The 27,294-nt window shown below is 36.7% G+C and overlaps 1 protein-coding gene across 2 annotated transcripts in view; it reads right to left on the bottom strand.

Moving 5' to 3' along the window:
• Nucleotides 1-383: 383 nt before the first annotated feature.
• The window catches only part of ROCK1 (Rho associated coiled-coil containing protein kinase 1), an 80,104-nt gene continuing 53,193 nt past the window's right edge, over nucleotides 384-27,294 (bottom strand). Inside the window, exons 18-35 of one of the 2 annotated variants that reach the window (XM_085220855.1) lie at nucleotides 26,025-26,131; nucleotides 24,777-24,927; nucleotides 23,704-23,864; nucleotides 23,277-23,461; nucleotides 22,542-22,611; nucleotides 21,015-21,109; nucleotides 19,383-19,548; nucleotides 17,837-17,930; nucleotides 16,596-16,684; nucleotides 15,805-15,993; nucleotides 15,167-15,332; nucleotides 10,219-10,289; nucleotides 7,864-7,952; nucleotides 6,332-6,410; nucleotides 5,949-6,210; nucleotides 5,179-5,386; nucleotides 3,600-3,677; nucleotides 384-1,847 (exon numbers count right to left, since the gene is read on the bottom strand). In XM_085220855.1, coding sequence (XP_085076981.1) covers nucleotides 1,844-1,847; nucleotides 3,600-3,677; nucleotides 5,179-5,386; nucleotides 5,949-6,210; nucleotides 6,332-6,410; nucleotides 7,864-7,952; nucleotides 10,219-10,289; nucleotides 15,167-15,332; nucleotides 15,805-15,993; nucleotides 16,596-16,684; nucleotides 17,837-17,930; nucleotides 19,383-19,548; nucleotides 21,015-21,109; nucleotides 22,542-22,611; nucleotides 23,277-23,461; nucleotides 23,704-23,864; nucleotides 24,777-24,927; nucleotides 26,025-26,131 — 2,264 coding nt within the window. In that variant the 3' untranslated portion in view covers nucleotides 384-1,843. The remainder of the gene's footprint in view (nucleotides 1,848-3,599; nucleotides 3,678-5,178; nucleotides 5,387-5,948; nucleotides 6,211-6,331; nucleotides 6,411-7,863; nucleotides 7,953-10,218; nucleotides 10,290-15,166; nucleotides 15,333-15,804; nucleotides 15,994-16,595; nucleotides 16,685-17,836; nucleotides 17,931-19,382; nucleotides 19,549-21,014; nucleotides 21,110-22,541; nucleotides 22,612-23,276; nucleotides 23,462-23,703; nucleotides 23,865-24,776; nucleotides 24,928-26,024; nucleotides 26,132-27,294) is intronic. The other variant, XM_085220856.1, reaches the window with a different exon arrangement.

Consider the following 27,294-nt stretch of genomic DNA (forward strand, 5'->3'; position numbering starts at 1 on the left):
CATGGTTCCTTTCGCTGGGTTCCTTCCCCTCAAATGAGTGGGATTTCTGCACCGGAAAAGATGAAGCATCTTTACACCAGAACCTTCACAAGCACAAGGCATGCTGGAATCATAAATATAGGCTACTGCAGGCCAGGAGAAAAAGGAAACAAAAAATATGGAATGGTCTTTACTGTTTTACATCAAACAGAAACGAAATGTTCCCCAGTCTCCTAGGCATGTGATGCAAATGTACTTTGTGCTAGAGCTCATTGCAGCGTCTTGAACGCTCAGAACCACGTATAAGCTGCAGTCAGGAGAAAACACCATGCCAGTCGTTTTCAGAAGAGTCCTTCCATAAATTACTTTATTTCTCATTAAATGAGCACAGAGTCATTACCATATTAATAACAGATATGTTTATTATTACATATCCATCAGTGCGGCTTTCAATACCACTTGAAACATGCAAATCGTCCTAAGGACGAATCAGTTTTCCAGTGCTTCTTATTTAATACACAACTGCAAAGCCATTATAAATTACTGAGGAGGTATTCGGTTAAGAAATAATATAAAATAAAACCATACTGCCCATATAACCATGAATGCATTCCTGCTACAAAGCAAGAGGCTGACAGCATTTACTGACATTCCTGAATTACCTGAAGCTTTTATGTTATATGCTTTTTATTTTTATTTTTTTTTTTACCATTGCCTGCACATTTCTTGCCTTATAAACTAGAACCAGTCTTTCTTTGTAAGAGGAATTCCCATTCAAAGATGGTCTTTAATTTAGAAAATGCATCTAGCATCTACAATACTTCAACCAATCCAAGTTCAGTAAAAACCACTGATAACACAATAGGTTTTTTTTAGAGGTTTCCTTTGTTATTTTTTATATTTCTACATTTATTGACATGGCAATCATACAATTAACTCAAATTAAGGCACTAAAACGACAACGTAAAACCCAGTAAAAGTGTTCTAAGAATAATTTACATTTCAAACAGTGCATACATGTCTGTTAATTTAATGTATGTTATCTCTTGAATTTGTAAAGCAGTACAGTATTCAGTTATAGAAATGATGTACCCCAAAATATGCTTCCAAATTCGGTTCTTTTTCCTGTTAGTTTCTAATGCCTCTAATAGTAAAATAATTCAGTATGGCTTGGCAAAAATGCATAGATTAAAGGCAATTACTTGGCTTTCCCCCCCTTTACAAACCTGCTGAATCAGTATTTTGAAAAGCGTAAGGTATGATATTTAACACTTGGATCCATTCCAAAGTGGGTGATTAGCATTAAGGCTGTTAAGAACTCTGCAGTGAAGGCACTGAAGTTCAAGTGATAAGGCTTCATTTGTAAGCTAGTTCTGCAGTCTTCAAGAGCACAACTGTTGAGTCCTGAAAGCAATTGCAGTCCTTCTCATTGAGAAACCTTCCCCCTCTGCTCAGTTTCATATGCTCATCTTGACATAAATATCCCTTTCCGAGGGTAAACAGTCCTCTTCTTTCACTGATATGAAGAAAGTTGGCTGCATTTCGTCGTGATTTACAGGCTTTTTTTCTTTTTATATCCAAAAAAGGCAGCACCTTTTTTTATACACCTAGCTAAGCTTTATTTGCTTTAACTTGCATTACACAGTAATAATTAATCTAATCTACCTTTAGGCAAACCCGCAATTAAACACCCTCAGTGTGCTTTTGTGCCAAAGCAAGGAGGAGACAGTAATAGCAATCTTAACCCTGAAGCCTGTGATAGTATGTTGGAAGGAACAACAGCCCGTCTGCACTGCTCTGTGTGGTTAAAAAGCTGTTTTTCAGACCGCATCCCATGAGGTTCCATTAAGCACTGTACACGTGGTTAGCTGGAACAAAGAAAAAGAAGAAACAATTAATAAAAAATATTTAAAATTTGCTTCGTAACATTCCTGCAGGTTTGTTAAGAACTTCAGAGAAGAAAATCTGTTATTTTTTTCCAATTGACACGTATGATATTAAAAACATACCCACACAACCTTCCCAACTGTTCTTCACTTCTGACAACATTAGGTGAATACAGACATCAGACACAATAACGTTACTGCAGCTTTACCAGTAAACCATTCAGAGCAGACAAGCATATTTGTGGCAAACATAAGTGACCTTCGTCCCCTTACAGGACTAGAAAAGGCTCCTGTAGGGCTAAGAGCACGCGCATGCAGTTGCCAAAGCTCATCTGATGCATGGGAGGTCCATTTGAAACATGCATGCATTTCATTGGGTGCCCTAGTCTAAATACTTTAAAATAAAACACCTCAACTGTGCTGATACAATGTGTATAAATCAACCTGCTATAAACTAGAAAGTGTAGTTTCAGATCTAGAAGCAGCATTGCAATTGCTGGCAAGCTCATAATGAAGTTATAATCCATATTTCTTAGTGATTACGTTATTAAAAAATAAGACTAAGAAATAACTTATGTTCGAAGTTCCCTTTAAAGGTTCTGATGCAATTCTCCACGATATCACTGCCCATCAACCACAAGGAAAGCCAGATTAGACCTAAATGAAGTATCCTGAAATGTTTTAAAGGATGTATTAAAGTCTGTATCCATCAGTGAGACCAGACTGTGCTGTACCGTCTGCCAAGAGAACAATTGCCATGTATTTAGCAAAAGATACACATGGATCTCATAGAAATCACCACTGCTTCCCTTCTCTCTTCCTCTCACTCCCTAAGTAAAGAGCTCAGGGTCAGAACTACAGGGTGCAGTGCCTTGATCTAACTCGCTGCTACCTGAAAGGACTTCCAGTTTCCCACTTCCATCTTCCTGACTCAAGAGGAGCACCCCACCCCTCTTACCCACCTTCCCTCAGCTCAGGCAGTCACTGCACTTCTCAGGGGGCTGATTCCACTCACCAGCTCAGTGAACCAAGGCTATGGCTTTTTTTAACAGTCAGACCTGTAAATCTTTGTTCAAAGGACCAAAAAGGATCATTTCAAGCACCTACCCAGGAGCAACGGTAGGAGAACAGGGAAGGAAAAAGGAAAATTCTCCTCTTAGAAGAGTCATCCGTCACCAGCAGCAGCGGAAACAGGCTGCTGGGTTAGCTCAGCTACTGTCCAATCCCAGGTAAGTGCTTAGTATGCAACACCTTCTATATGTTTGTGTAATAACATAAACATCAGGAGCACCAGAAGCAGACTTTCCTTAAGCAGGGAATTCTCCCTTCCTAAACATACAGAATATAACGTGCAGTGCCATGCGGGCACAGGGTGGCCACGACGCATCACAGCAGTCGCTGACTGGTTCACAGTCAGCAGTAGCATCAAATCTGTCCGAGGGTTAGAAAACCATCCACAACAAAACAGCACAGAACAAGTTCCTATCTCATCTTTTTCTAATACTTACGTGATAAGTATCTTTTCCTCATCTGCTCACGCTGTCTGCAAGCACCACACAAGCCCCATTTTGTTGCAGTTAACCCAGTGTCAGCTGCCTCCCTCTGTGCTGGGGATGGAGCACGCTGCAAAGCCACCCAAGCAGCTCCTCAAGCACCAGTGAGCTGTGCGGGCTCCCCAGCTGCCTCCTGCATACATCTCACACGCAGCACAGCAGGCTGGCAGCACACACGTACCTAGCACTCTTGCTGGCCAACAGCTGTGCCTCTCTAAATTGCTTATGCTCAATATTCCTCTTCCTCCATACTTGATGCCTACAATACGCAGCAGTAAAACAGAACTTGCTGTAGATTAATTACATGTTCTGAGAAACTATTTCCATGTTAAACATAAGTAAAAAACAAAATTCCGAAGGTCAAACATCAATTACACCAACAAGTTTGCTGAGGGATTCAGGCCAACACAATTGTTATCTGTTTGATTCACATCACAGCCTGCGCTCCAAGACGCTGAAAAAAATCAGGATACCGTGCGAGTATTCATTTCTGAGTCGTGAGAATGTGAAATAAAGAAAGGGAACTTTACAAGGGCAAGGTTTGGCAGCACAGGGGAAGAACAAATATACTCAAATAACAGAGAATGATTTCCAAAATGTACAGTCAGGATCATTTCAGTGTTGTTTTTGATTAGCCCAATTAATACAGCTTAAAGATGCACATAAATGGCATATTACAAAAATTCTTACCAATCCCATTTCAACCTTTAAAGAGAAACCTATTATATGTTCCAGGAAAATAGGAAAATGCACTTTTCTTTTACTGACATCATTCTTTATATTAAAGGCTGAGAAATGTCCCTTACAGATGAAAACGAAGCATAACCTGCAAGCACATATTTCAAATAGAGTTATCCTGAAAATTTCACATCAGTGAAAATTTCACATTAGACATAAGAACCCCTTCGTAGGAAGTCTTTCATGGCAGCTGCAGGCCGGTGGCAGCAGAAGGAGGAGCTGAAGTTCTGCTCCAGAGCAGCTGCTCATCCCACAGTGCACAGGGACACAGGACAGCGACACACATTTCAGAATAGAAAAACTAACAGATACTAAATGAAAACATTTTCATTGCGTTCCTCCACTTTTCTGACAGTTCAAGGCCTAAAGAAATATTCCTGGTTAATGTTATCTTAAGGACCTTCTCTGAGCATATCTGTAGCTCAAACTATAATCACCTGTGTTTTAGTATTAATTACAGGAACAAGAAAACCAGCACTCTTTGTAGCTTTTCTTTTATACTACTCGCCTCTGAAGGTGGATGTTCCATAATATACTTAATGTCTCCCTGTGCACAGAAGTTTGCATTTAACACGCTTCATCCAAGGAATGTTTGGTAGTGCTTCCAAATTGATGTCCTTCAATCCAGAATGACTCTTTCCTTAATTTCCACTTCAAACTGTCCACCTACTCACTTATTTTTGGAGAAAGAAACATGCTATACTGTCTGAGGATGAGGGTTAAAAATAAATTTACCATGTCCTAGCATTAAAAAAAGGATATTTTAAACCTGGCTCTGATTAACGCATAGGGCCACAAACAGCTTTACTGTCCCATGAGTTGTTAGAAGACAGGAAATGAGAGAGCAAGGAGAAACGATGAATTCTGTCTATTCCTCTTTCAGGATTTGAGCACAGCTTTAGACAACCTGTTCTACAGTCTTCACTATGGCATTATTTCACAATTTCCTCTTAAATAAGATTTTACAAACAGATATCTATGTTTTTTAGTTAAAAAGCTTCACAGCCTTTGTAGTTTCTCACCTCGTTTTTCCAGAAGTATTTTTAACAGCTTTTCGGAATGACTGGTTTGCTGAGGATCTTGTAGACATGGTTCTAGGAGAAGCACGAACGAAAGTAGAAGGTGGGTTCTTAGGGATCTTCTTTACTAAATGAGTTACCCATTTCTTCTGTTCATCTTGACAGGATGCCAGCAACAACATATCTCTTGCTGAAGTTACGTCGTAACTCACTGCAAGTAAAAGGCAGAAGATGAATTCCTTATCAGAATGAGAAATATGACCTACCAGCTGTTCCACCAGACAGCATACCTGGTGGCACCAACATACACACCTGGAATGGTTCGTACTTTTAGAAGATGACAACCGGCAGGGGAAATTACAAATATTAAATATTTGTCTCTCTTCATTAATAGTCTTGACTTTAATACTCATGTAATGAGACAACTTGCACTGATTTCAGGCTTACGCTAAAAAGCTGTGTGGATACCTTATGACTGACTTCCAGAGCACGTATCCCAACTACTCCATTTCACAGGAGCACAGAGAGGAAATTTTGACCCCAGTCTGTGAAGTGGTTGAAGTACCACTCTTCAAAGGTCTTAGCACAACTTGGTGATGTGGTCACTGCATTGTCCCCAACACAGCCAAATATCAGCTGACCGAAATAATTGTTCAGGAACCAAGTAGTGGACCAGCACCTGGGCAAAAACTCTTGTGCTCTCACAGCTGAGCCACATTAGTTACACCAAAGGCCTCCCGGCAAAGCTGCCTCTTCATAAGCAGTACTGATACCTTTGCACGGTGCAATTAACTCCTCCTTTTTATCCAAGTGGTCTCTATGGCACTTCACATGGCATCTTCGACATTCCAGGGCAGCTGGGGGCTTGAAGACATGCCAAAGAGGTTTGGCACAGGCCTCGCAGTTGGCTGGAAAGTGGTATATTGTTGGAATAAATTCATGGCCTTTATGATTTAGGAAGTTTGTCTTCTCTGCAGGCTGGACTGACTCTACCTCCACATCCTTCCTGCATTCCCCCTCATTAGCATACAAAATCTGAAAAAGGAATATTGCATGTTACTGTTGAAGTACTAAATATTTCTATACAATTTCTAAAATTACCAAATGTTTTCTTGAAAAGAATTGGAACAGGAATGACAATTCACTTCCTTTTTACCTGGAATATTTTAGGAATTTCTTCAGTTTCTGCTCTATATACATCTCCTTGAGTTACAGGTCGGACATGGAACAGCTTACTAGATTAAAAGAAAAACCAATCAGAAAATGTGACTATAATCAAATTGCTTTCAAGTTCTTCCAAATCTTGTTTATACAAGCAAAATTACACACTTCAAGGCTGCAATAGTGAATTTAGGAATTCACTAATACCTTTTAGATCTTGCCTAGTAAATTTAGTTAGTCTTACCCAAGTAAAACCAAAACATTTCATAGCATAGAAAGAGGATGATGTTACAACAGGTTCAAGACACACCGTGGCAAACTGAGCTGTGAGAAAGGCTTTCCAATTCTTTCTTAGAACACTATGAAGTCTATACTATTACTAAAAAAAGCATACTGATAACCCTGGATGGAAGTACAGTTTGTTGTTTGTTTTTTTTTTTCCCCCCTTTGTCATGTTATCCATTGAGAAGCAAGCAATGCCAGAAGATCATAAAGATCAATCTGGGGCACAAAGTGTTGAAAATGCTGTTAAAACTGAAACAAAATGTCATCCCACAATGGGTGAAGATCTAAAGCCTATCCAGCCCAACATTCTCTTTTCAAGAGTAGCCATAACAGACATTTATAAAAAGAGAATAAGAAACAGCTCAAAGAGAAAATAATGCTTTGTCTGTCTACAAGCAAATGGCAGCTTAAGCACACCCTGATTTGGTGATTCCTTCCAGACCCTTATGTTCTTGGTCACTGGTAGACTGCTTCATGCATTTTAAAGCCTTTCTCCAATTACTACTCTATGAGGTTCCACAACATTCAGCTGTTCAAACATCACAGCCAATCATGTAACAGTGATGGGTTTCAGTGATGAACATCCTTCCTCACGTACAACCAACATACAGGGGAAACTATTTATTTATTTTTCCTCTTTAATAGAAATTGTCTGGAAAATTAAGAAATGCTTTGAGCTTGGTCAACACCAATCCCTTCTCAGACTGCAAGAACAAGTTATGAGGCAAGGGGAAGAGACCTAAAATCAGAGAGCCTGTACCTTACTTTGGTGTACCCCACAGATATCATGACCTGCATTAGAAAACAGCTATTTGAAGTAACAGGACAAACCAGTCATTAAAAAATTGGGGGGCTGTGCCACAACTTACCACCCATCCCATACTTTAACCAGCATAGATAAAAAGGTAACACCAAATCACAAAAAGAGAAAGAACAGTAGGTTCCACTGGTTTCTGTCCCTGTCATAATAAGCTTCATCTCTTCTTCAAAAACAGACCAGTGAATGCAGAAAGACCCACATTATCCTGTGATTCGGTTTTTAGCCGTAACAATACAAAACAACCCTAGAACATAGGATCTTCCATGAAAGATAACAGCATCCTGAAATACAGGTAAAAAGACATTTTCCAATTACTACAAGAAATTCAAAAGTATGTATGGAATTTTGATTCCAAGTTGACAGATCTCTTATCAGCTTGAACGCTCTTTTGTCAACACAAAGCTAACAGTAACTGTACTTACTCTATGTCTAGTACCATGGATGGATTAGACTGGTCCTTGTCCTTTTCATCATTATAGAACAGTATCTTTTTACTGCTCACCACAACGTACTGGGAAGAGAAAAGGTAAAAACAAGTTAAAATTGAATACTAAAAAGAAACATTTATCCAGTTGTATTTTCCTAAGAACATGAAAAATCTTTTCTTTTTTTTTACTCAGTCTTTTCAACTAGTATCAAGAGATATTTAAGTCCTCATCAGAGATACTTCTGACAGCTGTGCAACACTACAGCCACAGTGATTGTGTATTGCCATGGCAGAACTCTACAGTGTCCACAGTGACTTCGGGAGTCTATCCATACAGAACTCAAATTTCATTTGAGACTACAAAGTTGATATGAAAAATTACTCCAATCCTGAGCAGCTCCTAGAATGCAGAGTATCACAAACACCTCCAGTAGTCCAGAGATCTGCAGGATTAACTGGTGCTTTGCACCAATAACTGATAGCCTGAAGGAGTTAGCAACTGAGCTCAGAATCTACTTCCTATCTAATGGGCTAATACAACAAGGAGCAAAAGTAAAGCAGCAGTAAGAGTTTACAGGTGATAGTCTGGTATACATTCCAAATCTAGGAATAAACTGAAACAGTAAAGGAAAAGTTTGCAAAGGAAGAGAAATGAACATTCTTTTGCAGCATTCCTCTTTCCCAAATGTTCAGTATGCCTGCCATCCCCAAAAGCCTATTTATATTGTCCTCAATTTAAAGCACACAGACACCTTCCCAGTGCTGCTCCTAATCACACAGAATTATAAAAACTGGTTCAGATGACAGGAATTACAAAGCACGCTGCCTAGAGAAAACAAATTTTGTAACTCTACAAGCGAGTAAAGGTCAAATACCTCTAACCTAAGCACTTCCCAGTGAGCTCAGATCTGTAGCATTCACTGCTTGTTGCTCTTCACTAGGACCTGCCAATCCAATGTCTTTGCTACGACTGCCCATAAGCAAAAGCTCAACCATCACTGTGGCAGTCCCCTCTCCTGTTTCAAGCATTTTAGAAATAATATATTAAAGGTGTATGTATAAAAAAAAAAGATCTAAAAGACTGGTCCATCCATATTCATCTCCACATTCTGGTATAATACAACTCAAAAGTAAGGAAAATAAGAGAATACACAAACAATTCATCTTGAATTCCAGTTACTGGTAGGTAATTGAATGAGTTTCTGCATTACACCAGTACTGACTATTCTGTAAATGCTGATCACTCCTCCTTACAAGAGGAGTTTCCTCATTACACAAGAATGAGTCTGACTTCATAATCTGAATATGAAAGTGACCTTAACAAGTTCACAGGAAAGTGTTTGACACACATATTCCTCAAGCTGCACGCTTCAGCTGAGCACATCTCAACTACTGATCTCAGGTCCTCAGTCAGGATTCTTTAATACAAAGTCCGATCAAGGTCTAAGTCTTCATGGTGCAAGCCTCTTGCAATCTGCCCCACCGTAGAAAACATCTGTGCTTGTACTCTTTTGATCTACTTCAACAGAAAGCTGATGCCTTCTTTGCCTATGAAGTATACAACTCTGCCTTTCACAGTAAGAGAAAAGCCTTAAAATGACTACTGCTAACAAATGCAAATTCTGAATACAACAGAATTCAGTTGTCACGCTGCTGACACTGTTTCAGATGCAGTGTAGTTCAGCTAAGAAAATACACACTCTAGTCAATACGGCCCCTCATTTAGCAGCTTGAAACTCAGCTTAAGAATCTTGTCAGCATAATTTGTTTTACAGAGGCAACCACTTATAGCTCAAATGCCCTCAAAGTGCAGGACCTATTTTTTAAACTAGAAGAGCATGAATGGAGTAATTGACCGCAGTATCTTGCATGCCTGGAGAAGTTCGAGTCTTTTAGTGGAGAAGCTGAGTTTATCTGAAGTTTATAAATTTAATCATCCAAGGTGATGAATATTCTAGAAGACACGTAGAGATGTCTATGAGATGTATTCTGACAGAAAAAGGATGTCATATTTTAGATAATTAAGAGCAGAATAAAGTAATGTGTTTTGTGCCAAAGAAATGCCAGAAGTCTGACAGCAAGCTGGATAAATCAATTCTAGAACAATAAGTCAGACAGCCTTAGATATCAAAAAAAATTTCTGATACATGTTGCGTATCTATTCTTCTGTTACATCACTTTCTTTCTCTATAAAGCCGTATATACACGCTGGAATACTCTCATTACTTTTTTTTGCTTCTTAAGTATGAGCTGTAAAACCAATTCCACCCTTACTGCATGCCTAAAAACAAAACAAAATAATAACATTTTTCAAGGGAGTTAGGGAAGAAAAAAAGAATTCCATCTGTACCTGTTTCTTCCAGCCGTGTCGCTTTATGTTTCCCTTGTTTGGTATTGAAAGCCAACCTTCAAGCCTTGATTCTAGTTTTTAAAAAAAAAAAAACAAAAACCAGTAAGTAATTGTATGTATTTATGTTATTATTTATATTAATTATATATAGTAAAGCAAAATAACACAAAGCAAACTATTACTAGAAAGGAAAATGTACTACATGCAGTAATAGGCAATTACCAATTCAGCAAAGCAGAATAAAAAGCACAGCTGAATAAAAGGAAGATATAAGCATTTATTTCATGCTCCATCAAAAGCTAACACTTTATCACACAGTTACTGCAGAATAAAGTGAAGCTGCTTTCCTTGATGTCAACATTTAAACACAATGTACATTGTTTGCAAAGGGTCAGGCCACAGAAAAGACTTGGCTTTGGAAGTGTGTTACAGCTTAAATGGAGGATGATTCAGAAATTTTCAGTGTAAATACCATTTAACACTCATAGGGTCTACATGAAAATATTCAGCAGGAAAATGCAGCAAGTAAATCAGGTCCACATTTCCCAAGGGAAACAAAAAGAAGAGTGCACAAGAGCAAGCAAAGCTACACAGGTGTTCCATTACTCACAGAATATAAGCATAGGAGATAAATAAATAAGGAATGCAGGAAGAATCGACTAGATATCAGGAATAAAAGACAAGCATTTTATTCAGATTTTCAGTGGACAGTTTTTCAAAAATTACTTTAAAATCATATATTTTGCTATCATGAAATTAGCAATTTAACAATTCTACAGAGAAAGGTCACAAGAAAAACAAGTCTGCCTGACTAACAGCCGCACCTGGCATTAAAACTTGGTATGAAACAAACACAGCTTTCCAACATTATTCCTACAGCATGCAATTAAAAGTGGACTACAATAAAGAAATAAGAAGACAGAATCACATCTTTATCATTTCTCAGCAGACTACAGAAAAGTCTCAGAATACTGAGTGGGGACAGTGAACTGCTCAAATCCTATCTGGAGAAAAGCAGAACTCTTTCCAACCAGAAATTTGCCTCGAACAATTAAGGAATACCAGACTTCCCTGCCTCTTCTACTCGTGCAAGACTTGCAGAAAGGGCCTGAGAGGCCCTCTCTCCTTCTCCCCTCCTCCTAGCTCTTAATAATCCATGGCTTTAGAAATGGAAACATATTGTCCGTAGGCATCGCAGCTAATGCTCACCTTATGTTGAGTATTTGGTCCTTGACAATTTAATTTCTGTTTTTCTGCATTTTAGAAATATGCTAAAGATGAAGTCCCCTTTTGAAGAAAAAAAAAAGAAAACCCCAAACCAACCTGATTACCTGCTACTAATGACCATAACTACAGTGGTTCTAAAGGAGCACTGCACATTTTGGGTAATTGTGCCCTATGAAAATTTGGAAAGATCCAATAATGACAGATTTTAAAGAAGCATCAGGTACTACGTTGTTTTTACAGATAGCATGAGGAGGAATATTTTCCTAAGCTCACTTCTATTTCAGTACATCCTGGAAGAAATTTCACATGCAGTAGAAAATGGGTAAGTTATTACAAGTGAATTGGTTGACATTCTTTTCTGCCTACTATAAATCTATTCTAGTGAGCAAATACTATTTGAATGAGAGAGAATTTCTGAACTGTGAATATCATATTGCAGTCAAAAATATTTTCTGAATGTGCTCCTTTTCAGCAACAGCTAACATGAGACTGGAACTAAATGTACTCTGAAAGGGTAGATGAGCTATTTTTGTTCCAGCCTTGCCACAAATGCTCATCTTGAGTAATATTTACAGTGCTTTTTGATTTTCCTTGACAGAGTTAGCTAACAACTGCAAATGCCCATCTGGACATTTCTCAAATATCTGATCCAGACAAATAATATTTATGAGTGTTCTGATTAAGTAATTAAGAAAATATGAGCTACCCAGACTATGAAAAGGTTTTTCCAATTTTGTCTCTAAAAAGCAACAGGAAGGAGTTAGACCTTGAAAATACCTGATGGCCAGCTGGGCCCAAACAGAATATGAAGAAAAAACATCTGTGAAAACTGTAACTCTTACACTTCTCTCTCAATGCATATTAGAAGATGGATTTGCATTTTAAACATCTCCATGGCTAATATTCATATTGCCACAATAGTGACTCAGGATAATAAAGAGGAGTTCTAACACTAAGTTAGAATTAGAGAAGACAACAACTGCTGTACTGATTCATGAGCTTTTGCTGGTTTTGAGCTGAGCAATACAGGTGCCTTCAGGAGCAATATAGTATTTTTTCCCTGTTAAGGAATTCCTGCTCCTCAGACTCCACCCATAACAACAAAGTGAAAGATTACTCCCTCACTAACTCCTTCCAACCAGCTCTTCCCATTTGATTTCTTACTACATTTTCATTTAAACCTCACCAAGACAGCTGGATCAGACTTTGATAGCTACTTGTAGGAACATTTCAAGAAGTCATAGCTGTGTCCTGTATTTCAAACAATTGTTGTCCAAGGTGGTGCACGTTCATTGTTCTACTCTTTGTAAAATACCATGTAATAACATACATCAAAGTATTCCTTCAGTTAAAACTGCCAGACAACTCAGCTGTTTAAGTTATGTGAACCTCAGGTTGCCCAAAGATGTGGTAGATGTCCTGTCCTTGGGGACACTCAAGATGAGTCTCGACAGGAATCTGAGCAACCTGAGCGAGCTGTAGGTATCCCTATTCATTGCAGGGTAGTTGGGCTAGATGACCTTTACAGCTCCCTTCCAATTCAAACAATTCTATGATTCTATGATCTTGCAATTCAGATGAAAACAACCAATTCAGAACAGGTTAGGTGTCCTATAATGGTTAGGAAAAAACCCTTGAAGTTCATACTTAAATTTTGTCTCTACAAAGAGCAACTCTTTTTACAAGTATTGAGGCTTGGTAAGCCTAGCCAGGGGGAAGAGGCATTCTAAAGGCATAACTGAAATGCACATTATTCCAGCTGCTTCAGCAAGGATTCTAACACTGGAGACACCAACTGAAACGTGAGTCTAGTTGAAGGCCAGTAACAAGCAGAAGATCCCAGCTCCACTTCTTCTTGACATCTTTACCCCGCAATACAGATTGTTCATTGAGTGCATCTTAAGTAAATATGCTGAAAACACAAATCAGCATGGAGTGACTGACTCATCAGAGGGACACAACGCCATCCAGGGCTGACAAGAATCTCATGAAGTTAAAAAGGAGAAGAGTGGAGTCCTACACCTGGGCAGGAACAACCTCACACACTAGGACATAGAGAAGGACAGGACTTGGGGATCCAAGTGGATGCCAAGGCTGTGGAATTCCCTCCCTGGATATCTTCAGAAGTCACCTGGACATGGTGATGGATGGTGGGCAACTTGCTCTCAGTGTCCTCATTTGAGCAGGACCTTGACTACCTTCAGAGGTCTCTTCCAGCCTTAACCTATGATTCTGTTATTTCCTCTTTTACGGCATGGGGTACGTACACTTTAAAGACTGGCTTTCTTTTCCTGCTTACAATGCTAAGTTGAATGTTAGTTGAATGCTAGTGTAGTTCTTCTGTGCTCTCTACTTGACTAACAAAAGTGTGAAATATGATCATACTAACGTCACAATCTCCTTAAATTACCTCAATTGCTTCTTATTCAGATTCTGATCAATTCAGAGCCTCACTCAAACAAAAAAAACCCAACGCATTCTAAGGACAAAATCAAAACACATTTAAAAAACATACATGAGATGTCCTAATAACATATATTAGAGGTCCTACCTGTATGAAATACTAACATCAGAAGCACAACTGCAGTAAAAGTAAGAGGCATGTGGAAAGAAGAGGGCAAAAAATGAAGGGAAGTGAAAGGTTGGTAAAGTAGAAATAGAGGAGTAAAGAAGACAAAGGGAAAGACTGTAAGAAGTTCCAGTAATTAGGATATTTTAATTAACAGTGATAAAATTATAGCTGATTTGCTACAACTTAGTAAACTTCTGCCCCCAAATTCAAAGTGGCAGTTTGGACAGACACTTAAAAATGCGCAATCGCAAAGGGAAAACTGAAACAACATACCATATGAGGCAGACAAAGAAAGAGCACACTGCTACAAACTTCCCCAGATCTAGCAGACAGTGTCACATTGACTTAATATTAATTTTAAGGAAATAGGGAAGATGTTACCAGATGGAGGCAAGTGATGAGGATATATATTTTTTTTTTTTCAGTATATTACAAAACAGCCATTTTGCTGAAAATGGTGGAGAAAGTGCTGATTATTACTATCCTTATCTAGGGATATAGAAACGTGAACATACTCATTACACTCTGCAAATATTGAGGGGTGGGAAATCACTAACCAGTGTTAACAGTGGGCCGCCAAATACAATGTCTGCAACTGAAGCTATACAGGAATCACCAGCTTATATTTGATATTCTTCTAAACTTCTAACTGAATTAGAATACCATACTCTGGTATGCATTATAGGAATTTCTACAGTTTAGTGGGTTGTTTTTTTTCCTTTCACACAGACAACTGTTGCCACTTTTCATAAAAATGCTACGTTACTATGACTACCAAACAAGATCAAGGCAAGTTTGCACTCAAGATATAAAACGCACTATGGAAATATGCTGGCCCTCTACTGAATTCACTCTACACTGCAAATTGTAGTTACTATATTCAAACAGCAGTGACAGCTATATTCCTTCCACAAAGGTGGAAAGTTATGGTAATACCGTGCCATAAAGTAATTAGAAGACTAAGTGTGAGCAGCTGAGCCATGAAACTGAAAAATAAATTCAAAAAATACAAGTAGAAATGTAACACAGAAAGATAGTCACAAGGTATTTTCAAGAAGGTAGTGACCTATTTGAAAGACTGGAAGAACGGACCTTCCAAAATAGTGTATATGCACCGAAACAACTATTTCAAATACACTTTCCTCTTACCTGAAAGATTCCCATCAATTTCATCTGGCTGTAAACTAGAAACGCTGGTGGAATCCATTCCTTGCTGGAGATCCAAAATTTTCCTTCGTAGTTGTTCTATGTCACTCTCTTTACTATCCAGTTGCATCTGTAGCTCATTCCTGTATGTTGATTCTTCTGCTAGTTGCTGTATATGTATACACATACATCATCACCACGGTATCAAAAATATGGGAGCAAAGTATTTAAAAACAAACCCTTACTACTTCTTTTTGCCCCAAAATCTCTAGACACTTTTGATAGCGTTGACACAAATTATTATCATAAAAATGTTCCTAAAGTCTAGGAAAAAAGGCTAAATATCAAAGATAAAGCGATACATTGAAATAGAAAATGTTAATAGAACTTATAACAAAAAATTTAATCTTCCAGAGAAAAAACATATGAATAATGTACTATGAAATATTCAGTTTTCATAATGTACCAGTCACTCCCAGTTACCAGCTGAGAAAGGAGAAATGAATGAGAACAACACAGCTTCACTAACATTCTAGTCTAGTACATCAGAAACAGAACTCTTTTTCTCAAGTGCACTAGGAGCTGCACATTTTCCCTGGGCAGAGAATTTCATAATGTGACAAAAATGAAGATAATTTTACCGCTTGCATTTCATTAAGCTCCTTCTGGTATTTCACTACCATCTGATTGAATTTCTCTTTTTCTTGATTAAGCTCCAGTTGTAGCTTTCGGTTTTCCTTGTCTTTCTTCCTCAAATCTTGCATGCTTGCTTTCTTTCTATCTATTTTAAAATCTTTTCTATTCATGATCTCAGCCAGTTTGTTGACAGCCTGTTACAAGAAACAGAAGATAAGTCAGAAAAGTTATGTATGAAAGCAAGCGTCACATAAACCTTCCAAGTTTATCTAGTTGGAGGATTAGCAAAAACGTGCAAGTCTTCATGATCTAAGAACAGAATGGGAGAGGCGTAATTCAATAAATCATTGTAATTAATTCCAAAACTGAAAACATATCCGTGGGGGTACATTAAGATGTGTACCTCAGTTACTGTATTTCTCACACTGATACCCAATTCAAAGAGCAAAAATGGAGATAAGAGCTTGAAAAAGAAACTCTCGCCCCATTCCAACTTCTCCAATCATCTCCACCTGTCTTTAAAAAGTGTAGATTTCCCAAAACCACAGTAATGTAGTTGGTACAGAAAAAACTTCTCAAACCCCTGAAAAATACTTCACCAGTATTAATGGTCCTTACTATACTAGTAATAATTCATAATCAATTTTATTTAAACTCTAAATATCAGTACTATGCATCATGATTAGCATTAAATTAACAAATCCCAAGCACTAAGAGCCAACTGCACAAAAAAAAGTTGAAATATATCTGACATGCAACATCATTTTTACTTTATTCAGTTACATAAGAGTTATACCTGTGTCTTCAGAGTTCTCTCTGTGTTGATACTCTTCTCATATTGCATTCTAATATTGTTAATTTCTTCCTCTTTTTTCATCTTATATTCTGTTAAAGTAAGATTCAACTTTGAGATTTTAGGACAAGGTAAGTATTCCTAAGCTTAATCACATAAAACTGTACCATTCTATTTCCCCTTATTCCCTATTGCATCACCTAAATAATGATAAATGTTACTGATCTGATAAATGTTACTGGTCTTGTGCTACTATTCCTATTTACTGATGGCACCAAGATGAAATACTATAAACAACCTATCTATCACACCTGCAGTCTCCTGGTTTTTCTCAGGGCTTCTAACCATTTTACTGATAAGAATTCCTCCATCAAAACTACAAGCACTTAAAGAATAACTTTCAAATACTTAAAACTAACAAACATGATAAAATTAACATATATACATATAAACTGAAAACTTTCTTGCCCAGTCCCTGCAAAATCCCTGCTCTTACAAAATGCAGAACAAAAGCAAAATATTCCTGCTTACATAGTGTTTAAAACAACATTGGCATCTCAACTGATAAGGTCTTTCCTCTTATAGTTAACAGATACTAAAATACATGTTCTGATTACACGTTCCTTGCTCAAATGCAGAATCACAAGCAACTTCAACAATGCATTTTCCACTTATCCTGAATACAAGGAATTAGAATGTAAATCCACCAGTAAGAGCATAATTCTAAATTAAAGGATGTCTTAAGGAAGATGAAATATCAACGCTGTCTTACTATACATTCCAGAGACAGAAACAAACACTTCATTAAGTACACTGCATGCAATGTGAAATGACTGAAATACCACTTTTCCTTAACTTTTCATTCACTTGAGGTAGGGCTGGCAGAAAGAGGTTGGACAGACAGGGTAAGGAAGGCATTCCTGATAATGCCTGCAGGAATTTGCATTCTAATTTGCTTTAAAAACTGAGGGAAGCAGGGGCAGCAGCTCACTTATTTCTGCCTGATGAAAGTGAAGTTTTAATTGTTCTTAACAATAAAAAGGCAGCATATGGGAATGGAACAAATACGGTAGAGAGTAGCAATTCACACACAATTTCAAGATGACGCATTTTCCATCAAGTCACTTCACCGCTATGGAGGACATACAGAAATGCTTTTCCAATTTCCCATTTTCATTTTCATGCGTGCTTCAAATTCATTTGTGCTTCATTACAAGTAATTTAAGACTCCAAAGATGACATACCTTCCTCCTGTTTCTTCATTTTTTCACTGATCTCTGAATTTTCTTTTGTTATTAGATCAACATCTTTGGTTAATGTGCTGTTAGTTTCTTCCAGCTAAATGAAAACAAATACATTTTAAGACAGATCTTGCCATATTTATACGATCATTTTCTTAAATATCCTTAATCTGTAACAGCCTTTTACTTGCAATGTCTTCAAGTGTGCATTAAAAAAAATGCTTACCTTTCAAAATTGAACTATAAAAATGGTACATTTCTTCTAAGCTGCCTTGATATATCAGAAGGTTCTAGAATACAACTGGTCTCACAAAGCATCTTTTTAAAAATCCTCTTTACAAAACTGAAAATACTCTAGCATACAATTAAAAATTCAGTACCCAGAGGGCAGATCCAATGGATCTAGAAAGAAAAGCAGCAGACAGATGATAGAATCCCAGCATTCAAGTCTAGAGAAGATTCAATGAACCAGCTGCTAAATAACTGATGTTTATAATGAAAAACAGACAAAAATCAGTACAAAAACAAAACTAAATTTTGTCTGAGTCAAAGTATATAGAGGTAAATATTCAAACAGGTTTGCAAAAAAAAAAAAAACAAAAAACTGTAAAGGAAAACTATTATGCTTTGAATATGTTAACTGCCAGAAGGCACAATCAATATACTTTGCTAGCTACTTAACAAGTATACATTAAGAGCATTATCACAGTATTTGAAACCAGGAATACTGACAAGAAGGTACTCTTTCTATGCCCTGCTGACACAGTCTAAACATTTAAGAAATTGTTCCATTTTGGAAAGTCAGAGCTCTTAAGAGGGCACAGACTGTAGGTGCAATTAACATCACTTTTACTGCTTTCTTACAGAGATCTAACATGTAGCAACGCTAACAGAAAACTTTCAGTAACTGATTCAAGATGAATTATTACAGTCACTTTTCCAAACCCAGCATCTACATACTGCCAAAGGGGAAAATGGTGACAGAATAGCAATACTAGATAGATAGATAGATAAATAGATATCTGTGTGTGCGTGTGTATGCACACATACGGACTGCTATTTGAAAACTCAGTTACAGACATTTATAAGCATATTGATACTCAACAGCTATTCTATAAAGTATCTTCAAAAACTGCAAGGGGAATGATAAGGGGTTCTTTTAAATAAATGGTTTAGCAGAAGGAAAAATCTCAACATTTCCAGGTATATATACATATTTTTAAGATTAAGCAGTTTTACAGTAAGATTCTACAGTACACCAAAAAAATTTACACACATTGAGCAATGACAGGAATCGGCTGGAAAAAGCTTAATAACTGAATTATAGACATTGGCTTCATGTATAGTATGAGCTCATCTCAGATTCTCACCGTCTACATTTCTTTGTTAGTTCAGATGATGGGATTCAAATATTTTAATTGTCTGAGCTCAAAACACAGATACTTAAATAATCATTAGTTATGCCCAGAAGACATTACAAATTAAAATAAAAAGATTTTTCTTTCCAGTTGGATGATATATTTAGGTACTATTTACTCATGTAATTTACCCTTCTTATGATGCTGTCCTTATCTGTCATTTCTTGCCTATGTCGTGATGCTGCTTTTTTGCTCTCCTGACTCAATTCAAAATACTGCTCTTCAAGAAGTGCCCGTGCCAACTGTTCCGACTCAGCTTTGGTTTCAGCTAAATCCAGCTGCGTAGTGAGTGTTTCTCTGTAAAAAGGACATTCAGATTTTGCTTTTCTATGCATTTTGTATTTTCAGGAAAAACAAACAAATGCAAATTATACCGTTCAGTTAGTTATCATTATCTTAGTTACCTAAAAACAAAAATTTGATTTTAAAACAAAACTCTGTGTGCATGTTATATTTTGATGAACAAAAAGCTACAGCAGTCAGCTTACTACAGTTCAACTACAATTTCAGTCATCCACAAAAAAACAAGTCTTTGGAATTGAAGTTTCACGTTATCCTGTCTTGGAGGAATAAGAAATTTGAATTCATCTACTCAGTCCTACCAGTATTAGCTGATACTTCACACAGGATTACTGCTCATGTGCTCTCAACTGTTTGAGCAATAAAACCATATAACATTTCTGAAAATGTACAGTGGTTCTAAGGAGGTTTTGGCATGAAGAGCTGCAAAGTCTGTCTACCGCTTGACAGGCAGTTCAGCATGCAAACTAAACTGTCTTGCTCTCTCTTGGAGTATAGGCAGAGCACTCATATGCACTTGCAAGGAAACTTATGTCAAGCCAGTCTAGCACCCAGGAATCAAAGGTACCCAGCAACATGTGACATGGCTCACAATGTGGGAGGAAAATAAAGGCAGCAATACATTGCTGCAGTGTGGGCTTTAGTACGGAGGTCTTTCCTACAAAATAAAATGTCATTTAAGCTGTGAAGAAAGAATCTGTAGCAGACATTGGCCTCTACTGTAAAAAGGTAACTATCAAAATATATTTAGAGTTTGTATTTAATCCCATATATAAACACATAAAAAACATCTGTAACGAACACAAGATTGTGGTGTAGAGAGAGGGAATAAATCGAATTCATAAAAGCAGGTGATGGAAGGACTGAAGTCTCTTCTGTTTTTTTGTTTGCTTGTTTTTAAGTTGGATACTATTCTTGACAACTTTGTGAAAATATGTATTCTACTCTTATGTTGTGTTTATTACCACATCCTTGTTTTCTTCTTTTCTTATCTGATCAAAACACATCACTTACACTGCAAAAACATTCTCCCTTTAGATTGCTTAGAAGTGCTAAGGCACAAACGCAGTAGGATTTCATTATCTTTTCCTTAAATCATCCTCTTGCAGATGGAAATGCATTAAATACTAACGAGGATGGCATAGTAATCAAATCAAAACAGTTTCACAAACAAAAGGACAATAAGTAGAAACTGGAATATTTTTTCCAAAATTTTACATCCTCCAAAATTCTTAGAAGTCAGCACTCTTCTTCCAGCCGTTATGCTTCAAATCCATACAAATATGAATTGCCATATTTGTCTGCCAGCATAGGCAATATCGTGTGTATTTGCCATCTTGCAGAGTGTTACAGAACAGTTCTGAAGCCTGCCTGCTTTTGAAAGAACTAAATATTTCACATCTGATTAGTGAAAAACTCAGTATGGAATAACTTATGCCTATTGACAGAAAAAATGGGCATACTTCTCATTTTGCAATTCCTGCATTTTTCTTTGCGTTTCTTTATTCTTTTCATCAATTTCTTCCTTCAGTTCCTTAACCTGAGTTTTGTAAAGTGTCTGTAAAAGAAAGCATAAAAATAAAAGAATCATTATTCAAATTCCGTTACTGTAATTCTTCATGGTTGTGGTACCCAGTTGGTTTTAATTTGTCAAACCAACAAATGACAGTACTACCTTTAATAATAATCCTCTCCTCCACTCCTGCCCAGTATGCTCCCTTCCAGTTACTCTCGTGTTGGGAAATGATGTGATTGGGTTAGTTTTCAGTTTTCTAGTCTGGCTTTCTACATAATTGTACAACCACATCCACTGACAAACTGGAAGGCTGATGCTGGGGCAAGCAGCCTTCTTGGAGACAATGGCACCAAACTGCATCCTCTTTTAGCATCACTGCCCCAAACCATCAGTCAAATTGAAGCTTAATCCTGTCCTACACTTTCATCTGTTGTATTCTGTTTGTATCCATACTCTTAGACTGCAAATTTTATGTACAGATTGATTTTGTCTTAACTAATCCAACAGATGTCTTGTATATGTGAACAACTTTTGTTCTTAATCACTGTATTAACAACATCAGTAAATCAGTAAGTTAAAATTTGATCTCCTACAGCAAAGTACTTTGGCCAAGTTTTCAGACTGTATTAACAGTTTTTTGTTTAGACTGTAAGCTTGTGAAAAAAAAAAAAAACAATAAAACACTACACATTGGATTTCCCAATTGGCAGTACATTATGTAGAAATGCACAAAAACCTGGAATGTACAATAAAATCACAGTGGCATGCACTGTGGTAAACACCAACATTTTTTTACTGTTCCTCCAAGGAAGAACTGAATTTAAAGAGTTCTTCCGAAAGTAAAACGTATCAGTGTGTAATCACAAATTATTCAAAGTTCTGGCATTACATAAGTTCCCATCTTACTGTTTCTGTTCACAGAAATAGAACACACCAGACTCAATCCATGAAATACACATATTGGCTCCATGGGCTATACAATAAGGCTCTTCCATACTCTTTGGGGACTCAGGTGCAGAGATGCTATCTTTTTATAAAGATGAGGGAGAAGTGCCAGATACTACCAGATCTATGGTTTTTATACATATTTATAGTAGATCAATTACGCAGAATATATTCCAGTAAATATTAAGGTTTTGAGCTCTTTATGAAATTTGCATGTGTCAGAAAAATATCTCTATCAAGATAACAAAAGCAACTACTCCACTGAGTAATTAAGATAATTGAGTCATTCATTACAACGTAACAGAAAATTTGACAAGCGAGCAACTAAAAGGGAACATACAAAACAGACAAATAACATATCAATGTTCACTAATTTATTGTTCATTTTTGCAATTCAAGTAGATTTTGAGAATTGCTGATTTATGTCAGGTTATTGCTGTTTACATTTTAAAAACTTAAATATGCCTAACTATTCAACTAGTCAATTTCACACAAAAATGTAGCATTCAAAATTCTTTGCAAGGCTTACCGAAAAATATTGCTCTGCTTCAAGCTGATCCTGAAGCTCACGCATTTGACCTTCATTTCCTCTGTACTGTCTTTGAAGGAAAAAAAAAATGGAAATTGTGTAAGAAGCCAGCTAATAACCAATCACAAAGGCTAGTTCTAACCAGAACAGTAGCCTAAAATAATTTTATATTTGTGTATGCATTATTTCAAAGACGAAGAGTTTTCTTCATCCTAGACTTGTGATTTAATTACATTCTTTCTTCTAATTGAATGATGATGGCTTTAGCTATGTAAGCTAGAAGAAAAATAATATGCTAAACAGAAATATTGAGTGTTGAGTCTTACTTTCAGCTGAAGGAAGCTATGATAGAAGCGTGATTAATGAGAAGCATCTTCAGTCAGATTAAGTGTTGTAAAAAACAGGGTATCAGGTAGATAAAGAGGAAAGAGTTGTTGACCTCCACGTAACAAGATAAGTTCCATACAATTAAATAAGTACCATCACATTTGATCCTTAAAGAAGTCAAATCTCAAAAAAGAGCAGAACAACAAGCCAACATTTACTCTGCATCACAGCTCATAACAAAAATATTCCAACACTGAAGGCTACATATAGAAATGATAACATGCAGCTAAAAATACTCTTTGTTTAGGAAAAAATGCCAATGCATCACAGAACATTTTTTCATTAATAGGAATGAGTAAAACATGTTAATTAAACAATTTTTCCACTTTACTTCAGATTTTCACTTACTTAGCAAGTTGAGCCAACTCAACTTCCAGTAATCTTTTTGCTTCCAATAACGTATTGATTTCTTGTTTCAGTTGCTTCTCAGAACCCTTCAAGTTATCTGCTTCAAAAGCTTGCGCCTTTAATTCATTCTGTGCCATTATTCGCTTATTTGTCTCTTGCTCTAGCTGAAGTGACAGATTCTTTACCTAAACGAGAAATTATTTCAGTTTAGAAGTGCCTGCTGAATAGCCAGTTGTGTAAGGCTGAAAGCTTAATTTATGGATTACTTGTCAAACAGTACTGCCTAAATGCTATACATGATATAATATATGAAAATATCCCTAAATTTCCAAGTATTTCAGTCCAAACATCTTATTTCTCATTGCAACTATCCCTTCTAGTTTTCCTATTTATACGGAAAATTCTTAGCAACGAACATTCTACTTACTTCATCCTCCAGTCTTTCCTTTTGCTGAAGAAGGTGTTCCAATTTCTGCTGAGACTGCTTCAGGTCAAAGTCTAGCATGGAACACTGTTTTTCAGCCTGAACTATTCGATTCTCTGCCTTTTCTCTTGCTGCTCTTTCTTCCTTTACTTTTTTTTCCATTTCTAAACAACATTAAGGAAAGAAAAACAATGGAAATGAATATATAGCATCTGCAAGAATCTTTTTATAAACACAGTCTTAAATACCCTAATATTTTTCAGACCTATCTGTTCAGCTATTCAGGCTCTTCTGACATTAAATGAATTGGTTAGTGCATAAAGACTTCCTGGTTTTGTTGCAAGCAATATTTTTTTAAGAAATATTAATTTCAGTTTGCATTCAAAGCATCAGAATATTATCGTGACAACTAAAAGTAAATAATGAAAATGAAATCCAAAATGCAGGCTCTTGAAGTGATCACTATGAAATGTTATACACAAAGTTTAGTTTCCAAGAATGGATAGTACAGGGAAAGAAAGGATATGCTACCATTCAGATAAGCTTTATGAAAAGTTACAAACTACACGTGCAGATTCCAACAATCTTCACAAAGACCTTATAGTCAACTGTGATAACATGAAACCTCTTTCATTCATGGACATACACATATACAAAAAAACTCAAACACTTTAGACAACCCTAACAGAACATCAGTATTTATAATAAAGTTACATAGGAACAAATGCTCCAAGAGATCGGTCTTGATAATAAATTCTTTCAATTCCAGTTAACATTAGCCAACATTATAGGATTCAATGGCATTTTAGAAGCCAAAGAAGGTTCTAAACTGCAAAAGCATTAAGTTATTCAAAACATTAAAAAGCAATACACTTTCTTACCGTGCAGGTAATCATACTAAAGAAAATCTTTTAAAATTTGTCATTTTCATTTTGTTTAATAATTCTGAACTCTTTGTTTTCACATCAGGGATTAAACACTTGTGTAAGATTACCACATTATCAGACTGCGCATTTTAAGGTACTGTAATTAAAACACTATGAGTTATCCATCCAAAACAAGCAGACTAGACTTACCGCACATTGCAACTGATTTTGCCTCTTCTATTGACTGATGTTTGTCAGTTAATCGAGCTTTAGTCACTTTGTGTTCATTTACTTCCTGTTCTAAGCGGTCTTGTAAAGACTTGAGTTTGTAGTTCAAATCTATCTCCAAATTATTCTTTTCCTAAATATAAGAAAAAAGAAAAAAAAGAGCTATAGTAGTTCTATAGTATCTGAGGGAATACTTTCTCCATTTTCTTTTTTAGTGTTATCTTGTTATGAAGGAATTATCAGTATTCCAAGCTTATAAAGAGAGCCAACAGAAAAAACTGTACTCCATGCCCTGGAGAAAACTTCATTAGTTTTATTTATTACTGTGTAAGTTCATAACATAATGAAAACTCTCCATTTGTGTGATTAGAGTCACCCAAAATGGAAACATTTCTCAATCCCACTGACAACAGTAGAGCAGAAAGGAATTTTTATTACCCTCACCTGCATGCAATTATGTTATTTCATTATTAAGAGCCCCAGTGCCTAACCAGTAACTCACAAAACAAGCACAGCAGATGGGCACTGAGAGGCAGGACTTGCCTTCCGTCACTTCTTCATGTATTTCCAAGTGAGAAAGATCACTTCTTACAGCTTCCCACATAGCTAATTATCTCTCTGTTGTATTTGGATAGGCCACACAGTAATGCAAGTCTTTATCTGACATCAAAACAGAGAACTAACTACACAGCCTAACTGAAAACATGATGCAGGATTTACTGTTATTCTTCTTTACTAGTTTCTCTACCTTGGGGCAAGGACCAGAGATGCTAGGGGAATATGTTGCTGCCGTTCTCTGGGAAGGAAGGAAAAACTCTCAGCTCTAAGTTGACTAAAAAGACCCAGCACTGATCCTGCCAAATTAAAATCCAGTAAAAACCAGATATTTAAATCACAGGTTTTACAAAATTCCAATTTGTAGATTTTTAGAAGGCAAGTTTCTGCAGCAGTGGTTAGGCAAACAGAACAAAAATTACTTGCTATTGGCAGAAGCTCTGGATCTTTGACTGATTCGTGACAAACACGAATTATACTCCTAAAGCTACAAGTGAGAACCATTTAAGGACTTGCGACACTTACCACTCTGATGAGACTATAAAGTAGTTAGCACTAATTAGTCTACCTTTTTAACAGACTGATTTACAGCAAGGACATAACAGTAACATTGCTAATTTGAAAATATAATCAAAGCTGTCAAAGAACATTAGCCTCAACATCATTTTACCATACCTTTTCTGAATGATTAAGCCTATCTTGAGCTTGTTTTCTTTCTGCTTCCACTCTTTCAAGATTATTTTTAAGGTTTTTTAATTCTTCTTGTAAAGTTGTAATCCGAACTGTCAAAAAATAAATATTGTTCAGTATTTGTTACTAAACTTGAACTGATAATCTTTTCAACTTTCAGTGATTTCTGGGACCATTAACCACTTCCAACTCCTTCATATATATAAACACTACACATTGTAGAGGCAACTAACCTCATTAGTTACACTGTTAGAAACAATTCCAAGGGAAAAAAAAAAATCACAAGCAAAACTTAGTATCTGCCTTCCATCACTCCCAATAGCTATTTTGCAAAATTTCTTTCCATTAATGTTAATTCTGCTTGTGCTAAGCAACAAATACCTTTTCTGATGTTACCTCCAGTAATGTGTAAATAAGGCATATTAACAAAGACAACCTCACATGGATATACAGGTGTCAATGCCGTACGTAGTCACCTAACTGACTAGAGCAATCTTCCAAGAATAGATCAAATATTTCTTCTTAGCATCTACCACAAGACCCTATGTGGCATCAGAAGTTTATATACTGAATACCAATTAATAGTATGTATTTCTAGACTGCAGATTTTGCACTAGCTCCTTTAAAATAAACACATACATGACAAACTGATAGGTTGCCTAATACAGTAGGCAACCTATCAGTTCAATTCCATCTGGCTACAGTGCAGAACATTTCACTTAAAAATTAAGTACAGTAAGAAAAGCATGAGATGGAAGAAAAGAACGTCTTCCTGAATGTCATCTTTCTGCATTCATTTGAAATGTGCTTTTAAAACAGCCATGTCAGTGTTTGAAATACACAAAGTTATTCACATATATTACCAGCAAATATCTTACTGCATATACCTTATCCCTACACCTTTCAGAATAAAGATCCCTTCCCTGCAAACCCTCAAGTTAGATGAAGTCAAAGAACACATTTATAGGTGCACAGAAGTCTTCAGCCATTTCGTATTTCCTGCTTGCAATTAATAACAGGCTGCACCAGACTACACTCCATAATTTCAGAGGAAATGCACACTAATCAAACTGAAGTGGCTTTTTTATACTCAAAGCACAGTAACTAGGCAGCACGATTCTTGGTATTTCTTAACCTGTACCAGAGAAAGAAAAGGTTGACCTTAAAAAACTAAAAAAGCCCTCAACACCTCTCTCCAGTCTATACAAGTAAGCAGACGATTGTGCCTCATGGGAAATGATTCTCAATGCTGCCA

The sequence above is a fragment of the Meleagris gallopavo genome, chromosome 3 (assembly GCF_905368555.1).
Source record: "Meleagris gallopavo chromosome 3, MGAL_WU_HG_1.1, whole genome shotgun sequence".
Classification (NCBI taxonomy): Eukaryota; Metazoa; Chordata; class Aves; order Galliformes; family Phasianidae; genus Meleagris; species Meleagris gallopavo.